At 29.5% G+C, this 7,619-nt stretch overlaps 1 protein-coding gene across 1 annotated transcript; it reads right to left on the bottom strand.

Annotated features, from left to right (window-relative positions):
- Positions 1 to 2,161: 2,161 nt before the first annotated feature.
- On the bottom strand, positions 2,162 to 6,680 carry LOC130965641 (putative zinc finger protein CONSTANS-LIKE 11). The gene is made up of 9 exons (XM_057890405.1): positions 6,625 to 6,680; positions 5,467 to 6,300; positions 5,009 to 5,047; positions 4,680 to 4,898; positions 4,249 to 4,550; positions 3,888 to 4,070; positions 3,386 to 3,471; positions 3,066 to 3,194; positions 2,162 to 2,949 (listed from the first exon to the last, which is right to left on the bottom strand). Exons 2-6 carry the CDS (start codon positions 6,115 to 6,117, stop codon positions 3,944 to 3,946), a joined length of 1,338 nt encoding a protein of 445 aa, XP_057746388.1. The 5' UTR covers positions 6,118 to 6,300; positions 6,625 to 6,680; the 3' UTR covers positions 2,162 to 2,949; positions 3,066 to 3,194; positions 3,386 to 3,471; positions 3,888 to 3,943.
- Between the last annotated feature and the right edge of the window lie 939 nt (positions 6,681 to 7,619).

The raw sequence follows: 7,619 nt of genomic DNA, 5'->3' as shown, positions 1-7,619 counted from the left end.
TTGATAACACAATTTGTTTGAGAAATATTTTGCATATTCATATCAAGTTTTGTACATCAAATTTACACATATATCTCTGTTATTAAATGAAATATATATATAATGAAAATTATAGATTTATTAGCTTATTCAATAATAAAAAAATATATGTTAACTCAGCGATAGATCCAAAAATTTTAAGTCAATGCAGCAAACATATAATGGATAAGAATAACAAAAAAATTTATATAAACATATTGAAGTATATAGAATTAAATAATATTAAATATTAAATACTCTCTAATCTTTTATTATCTATATTAGTTTTTTTTTAACTAAAGATAAGGAAATTCAAAGCCACGACCTCTAAGTGAGTATAGAAAGACTATGCCATTTGAATTATACCTCGTTGGCTATTATCCATATTAGTTAATATTTAATATTAATTATCTTCTGACCAATAAATTTTTTATTCAAAGTCTTCAACTAGGTTTTAAATGATTTTATTCAATTTTTTTTTTTGGTGACTAATTTTATTCAATTTATGTTAATCATTAAAATACATATATAATTTACTAGCAAATATTAAATTCGAGTAAAAAAATTCAAAAATATTAATATCAACTAAATAAATTTATTAATTGAATAGTATTAATTAAGTTGATTTAATATATAAGATCTTGCTAACATGTGTTCTGATAGCAATTTTAATAATACCATAAAAAAATATTTTTTTAAAAAGTAATTAAGAAGATAAATTTTTTATATTTTCAATCATTAAATATATCAAAAATAAAAAAAAACTATTATATGCTTAAAATATAAAATAATTAATTTCATTTAATAAAATATTTTTTTGATATAAATTAAATAATTTTTATGTTAATACAAAAACAAATATAATTTAAAAATGAGAGCATATATATATATATATACATTTTGAAAATGTTACTTGCCCCCCATTCCCCTCCCCCCCCCCCCCCCCCCCCAAAGAATTCCGTCCATGTCAACTCAATGTAGGAATTTATTTATAATACATAAAAAAATTAAAGTAATGCTATATTAAGAGTTTGACACATAATTTTCTATATTATTGTCACGTTGATCGTCCTAATAACAAGATTAGCAATCTCTCTATAGTTTACTCTATACATATTGCCACACCAATAAAGGCTATGAAAAAGACATATAATTAAATTAATAGTGTTTGAAACGTAGTAAAAAATAGTCCAAAGTTATTGCCTTATTTTTATTCTTTGATTATTGCTTATTTTTATATTTTTAATTATTATTGAAATAATTAAATAATATAGACGTAACAAATATATAATTAGAGATATTATATATAAATTATAAATGTTAAGTTAAATAATATAACAATCCAAATAGTTTGTTTGAAATTCTTTTTGGGTTGAAATACAGGAAGAGATTGCAAAATTTAGTAACAAGTAAAAATACAAATTTGATCTTTGATAAGATTTTTTTTTTTTTGGGAAGAAAAATTAAAAGGTTACATGAAAATAAAGAGATACATTGCAACTCAAAATTTTACATTTGCTGAAGAGAACATTAATGTAAAGGCCTTTTTAAAAATATATATTACCTTTTATTTCAAACATGTAATCTAAAAAAAATGTGATATTTTTATAATTAATAATTATAAACATATGCATACTTGCCTATGTTTAAAGTCATGTTAGATCCCAAAGGTTTTGTTGTTTATTTTAAAATTTATTTATTCTAATTTTATGAATTTCGTAAGAACTTTAGCTACATATTATATGAAACTTCCTTTAAATATTTAAGTTTCATTTATTTTGAAATAAAATGTGTTAAACTACTAGCACGATTACTATATTAATTTTAGATTAATACAATCTGCAAATATCTTAATTAAAATGAACTTTATACCAATTTTTAAAATATCATTTCTAAATTATTTCATAAAAATTAAACTCATTTTAGTCCTACTCATAACGTGGGTCTACATTTAGTAAAGAATGAACGCAAAAAATATATCTTTATCTAATTCAACTTAATATTTGATTTGCGGTATTAGATTTTCCTAAAACTTGTTCAAATATGCTATGTATACTCTCATATATATTAACCATGGTAGAACATATATCATAATAAAAAAATAAATAAATGCATCTTATTATATAAATAGTTTGGGCTGCAATGCTTTCAAAGATTACATGCTACAATAACTTAGAGTAACTGCTAGGTTACAAATATTGTCAAAAACATGAATGAAACTTGTTAAAACTAGAAATTAGTAGAAATAAAAAATGTTTACACTCCTACTTAAATAATCATCTAAAGAATGAATTTGACTGAATGACAATATAAAATCTTTTTACATTTTCAATACATCAAAATGAAATCATGTATATATAGTGGATATTGTTTGAAATCATCTCATATGGTTGTTCCTCTAGAGATGATGATAAAGCTTTACCTGCACTATTGCCATGCAGCAATATTTGCATACATCTATACATAAAAAAGAAGGAAGAAGGGTAGTGGGAAACAGCCTCTCTCAACCCTAAACTTCAACCAAGTAATGGAACAGGAGTGGTCATTCAGAGTCACCAATGCCAGAAAATGAAATTTCCTTCAAGCCACAGGAGCAATGTTTTGAACTTGAAGATAATTAAGAAAGTAACATTTCCGCCAACTCAACAATAGTTGTCTCAAATTTTGAATCAATACTTGGCATTTTCACTATTCTAACGAACAATGGATTAAGAATACTCCTTCTTTCTGTTCCGTTCTCTTGTATCTGTCACTATCATTATTCTGTACATCTTGAAATCAATGTATGTAGATACAATTTGTACACCAGTTTCTCTTTTATTCCTTGATGGTATTCAAATACCATATAAAAGCCCCCTATAAAACAGGGAAAAAAGGTAGGTGGACCCTGAAGAGTTAAATTTCAAATATGGATCACCATGCATATCTCCTCTGAAAACAAGAAAAACAAGTATTGAAGCTTGTAAATAATAAAAATTAAGAGCAGTAAAATCTTAAATCCAAATGTCAACTTAAGAGACAATTAAGGTTCTTTTGAAACACATTACCTCAAAACACACCATAGAAGCGGGAAATAAAATTGGCTATCTCCAACTCTAAGTTTTATGCAACAAAGGGTCTTTTTCTATTTTTGGTCATGGAGCAGTAGCAAATGGTATGCACATTAGGAACTAGATCTGGCAGGATTCAAAATTTCAAACACTCAATTAAAATTGTTTGATTTAAAAGCTTTGATTTCACTAATTCAATTGACAAAGGTAGAACAGATATTTGGTAGAGGTACTCAAGGATTCAATTAAATCCTTGTGCAATTTGAAAAGTGGTATTAAAACTGTTATCTATGAAAAAGAGTTGTATTTGTTCTTACCCTTTGGGTGCCTGAAGTTTGAGGCAACTTGAATCTGTCAAACTTTCTGCTCCTCTATGCAACATATCTGTTACCTCTTACACTTCCTACAAATAATTAAATTCAATATCTTGTTACATATACTATATGTCCTCTTTTGCAATTTCCAGATGCAAAAGCATTTTCTTATATACTATCTTCTTTCCAAAATATCCATCACTTTCAAAATTTGGCGCATCAACAATTCAATATATCTTGATACAATTTATATCAAGAAACATTGAGTTTAAAATATACCAAAATTTTTCCATCTATTTACTAATAATGCCTTGATTATGAATCCTACCAAAAAAGGTCTAATATATCTGAAACAATCACTTAAGTAATCAAGTTTGGGGTTGAATAATTATCTAGCTACATCAAAATTTAAAGCACTATCTCACAATCATTAGATTAACAAATCTCATATTGATTAAACATTTGAGAACAAAAATCCAATGTGTCTACAAAACATTCATTTTACCTTAACATTAGCAGGACATATTTGCAGGAAAGGACAGTGCTACAGATATAACATGTTTAGAGGCTCCTTGTCTTCTTAGGATCGTAATCATATGCTTCGCCTGCTTTCACAAATCTACCTTTCACACGTTTTCTCGAATCAGCCCTTGCTTTGCGAGATTCATATCTTATTTGCTTACCAAACCTGCACCAGAAGAAATAAGAAACTCCATCAGTAAGCGTGCAACTTTACTTTCTTAGAGACTCATCTAGCATAAGGGACTCAAATCAAATTTTACAGGTCATGTTGTTTAAATAAAGTCAATACTGTTAATTTTGTACCATAAATTATACAAATGAAGAGTTGAAGATAGATAAGATACCTTAGATTTTTCTTTTTCTCATTTAATCTCAATTTTGCTTTCTCCCGAGCTTGCTGGCATGTACCCTTTGAGATTGGTTCCATAGACAAATCACCCATCGGGAACATCGATGACAAACCAGAATCTTGATAATCTGTAGCACCGATTTCACTCTCGCCGTTAGGAAGTGGAAGTGACATGCTTGAATAGAGTTGACCACCCTTTGAGAATCCCAGATTGCTGTTTTCATTGCAGCTAGGAGGCATAAGCACACAATTCTCATTGCTGTTGATTCCATACATCTCGCTAGCTGATCCACCAGCCTAAAACAAAACAAAACAAAACATCACACCCGACGAAAAGTCAGTTTTGCTCGAACAACTCCATCGCTATTAAACCACACAAAGTTTTTTCACATTCTAGTTACAATAGAAAATAAGTTTGCTTGTAACCTCTATTGTACTCTCAAAAAGAGCATTAGATTCTGTTGCTGATATGTTATTTCCCATTAATTCACAGTCCATTCCTCCATTAACAACTTGGTATGTTGTATCAATTTGAGAATAGTCAAATATTTCATCAGTATTTTCAAAGTTAAATTGAAAATTATCCATGTTGAGACCATCACCATCATGGATTCCTAGATCGTTCAAATTCGGACATTCCTGCAGCTAGAGTTAAGGGAGAGTTATAAGAAAAAAGAATTATTAAAAATTGGATTGTCTAAAATTTTAGTTAATAATAACAGCAGAGTATTGTTAAGAGAACTGATCCAACATACAAAGTACGTTACTACTTCTTGCAGTGCAAATTCTAACCACTTCTCTCATTATTCTAGTACTTGCTATCCTGTGACATAATGAAATAAACTATTTGCATGTCAATCAATTGAGCATTATCATTGCATATACTTATAACCAAATAAACAAGTAAATAAGAATATACAATTAAATAAAGAGTAAATGAGTTTTTGTCCTTATAAAATTAGAAATTATGATTTTGGCTAAAAAATGTCTGGAAGTAAGTCATGGAAAATTATGAACTGATCAAACCATAAGTGCGAAATTGATTTGTACATCAAACAATATGGATGACAGCAGAGAATAATTTCATTTACTTTTGAAAATTTTCCAATCAAAACCAAACCACACACAAATTTTATAAAAGTCAAGATCATAAATTGCAAATTTCACAGGATCCAAATACAGCCATTAGATAATAAAATAGTAGAGGTAGTACCTTTGGAAGGTTTGGAAGGAGGATTGCTTGGTCACCAGAGTATGGCATTGACATGTAGTTTGCATTTGATGGAGGAATGCCGGAACTCAAAGATTGCTCCATCCAAGGCTCAAATTTGACACATGGTTCTGTTTCCTTCAACTTTTCATTAACAAAACCGAAATTGCCATCATTGTTAATAGTGTTAACAAGCTGCTCCAAACACTTGCTATTGCAGCTTTCACTTCTAGGCAATGATGTGTCAATTGATCCGCTGCCGCCACCATTATGGTCCAAACCACTTGAACAGGAATAATCATCGAGAACAAAGGAGAACAAGCCAGGCAAATCAGTGAAATTGGGACAACCTTTGTAACAATTCAAGGATTGAAGCCTGTGTCCCAAAATTGAACACCCATTTTGGTTCAATTCACAACAACCTTGGCAAAATGACAACTTTTCCTCAATGCAATGAACAATTGCTGCTTCGGAATTGCACCTGTCACATAAGAGAGAACGAAGGTGCCTCATAGATAAACAATTTGCACTGTGTACGGACACATCACAATCCATGCACAAACGTGCAGAATCTGATTTGCAATAAACAATGGCTCTTGCAACCCCACAGCACTCACATAGTGTTTCAAATTCCATGATCCTCTCAAATCTCATGCTTTATATGAATAATACAAATTAAATTAAGTGATTAATGCTAATTACAGTGGGCTCCAACATTGCACATGCTATATGAAATCATGAATTCTCTCTAACTGATCAATCAATGCTACTGAATTAAGCTCCAATGGTATTGATTCAGCTTTGTCCTTGTTGTAGCTTCTAACCCTTCATTTGAACCTAAGGGGAAAAACATCAAACACCTTAACGTCACAAAAAAACAAACTGCAAATAGAAAACAAAATCTGCGCAATTTCATTGTTAGCTTTGAATTTTATTGGTTCAATATGATGTTGTCATCATAGTGACATGAATTCACTAATTAAGAGAGGAATTCGCGTACTAATTCACCATTTAAATCTGTCATAGCCCATAAATATTTAAATGTGGCGTATCGCGTACTCGTTCCCGTGCAGGAACGTAGTGCATTTCATGTAACTATGGTCATGACATTTTAATCGTTAGCGATAAATTAATGAGAATGTGAGTGAGATTTACACTTACAAATCCAGAAACTGCTGAAATAAAGATTCAGCCAATAGCAAGGAACGCAGAAGATGAGCAAAGTGAGAGAGATAGATTGGTTGTTATTTATACACGTTCATAATTTTTCGTAGCTTTTGCAATTGTGTTACACGTGACCAAAAAATGATTGGCTAGTGAAGGTGACGTGTTACGTGACGTGTAGATTTTTTAAGGTAGAAATGTTCAGCCTCCTAATTAGGAAGGAGAAGCAGATTTTCATGCAATTATTGTGGAGAAATCAGAGAACATAGGATTATTGAACTAGCACGTGTTCTGTGTGGCTCAAGTAACTATAGTACAAGTGTGTGTTACTGTGAGATATATAAATAAATTTAATTAAGAAAATTAAATTATTTTATGTTGGAATTACTATGTAGGGTAATGTTAAATGCTATTTTTCATCCTGAATTTTCTGAGAAGTGGACGAAATACTAAATCTTGTTCTATATTTGGAGATTCAGATTCAGATTTTTTTTATTAAGCCTTGTGTGTAATTTTCTCCGTACTAAAGTGCAGTACACTTTTACTAAAAACACCTAATAGAAAGAACATTGATTTCAGTCTTACCCTCCAAAAGAAACATGTTTCATTGCGCATATAACACGTTCTTATAACTATAAACTAGCATCACGTTCTTATAACTACAAAGTAGCATCACGTTCTTTGAACAGAACGATTTCAAAAAAGAAAATAATAATAATAATAATAATAATAATAATAATAATAATAATAATAATAATAATAATAATAATAAATACATTCTATTTTCCTGTTTGAAAAATAAATTCCTTTTATATTCTCAGCTGGAGTATAATATGCTTCGGCTTGTCTGGTATAATGGCATAATATATTGTCCCAACTTAGCAGAGTGCACTTGTGATTTTTTTTTTTTTTTAATTTTAGAATTTAGTGTTAAAGCCAGTAAAGGACCCAGAAAAATTTATTGGTGAGGGCAAAAATATATAAAGATAAAA

The sequence above is a fragment of the Arachis stenosperma genome, chromosome 3, assembly GCF_014773155.1.
Source record: "Arachis stenosperma cultivar V10309 chromosome 3, arast.V10309.gnm1.PFL2, whole genome shotgun sequence".
Classification (NCBI taxonomy): Eukaryota; Viridiplantae; Streptophyta; class Magnoliopsida; order Fabales; family Fabaceae; genus Arachis; species Arachis stenosperma.
This window is presented reverse-complemented; position numbering and strand designations above follow the sequence as displayed.

Bases quoted from the DNA above. Each gene is read 5' to 3' on its own strand.
- LOC130965641 (XM_057890405.1), bottom strand. From the start codon at position 6,117: ATGAGATTTGAGAGGATCATGGAATTTGAAACACTATGTGAGTGCTGT. The intron at 4,899-5,008 runs GTATGTTGGATC...CCTTAACTCTAG, and splicing joins AAGAAGTAGTAACGTACTTT to CTGCAGGAATGTCCGAATTT. The intron at 4,071-4,248 runs GTATCTTATCTA...CTTCTGGTGCAG, and splicing joins GAGAAAAAGAAAAATCTAAG to GTTTGGTAAGCAAATAAGAT.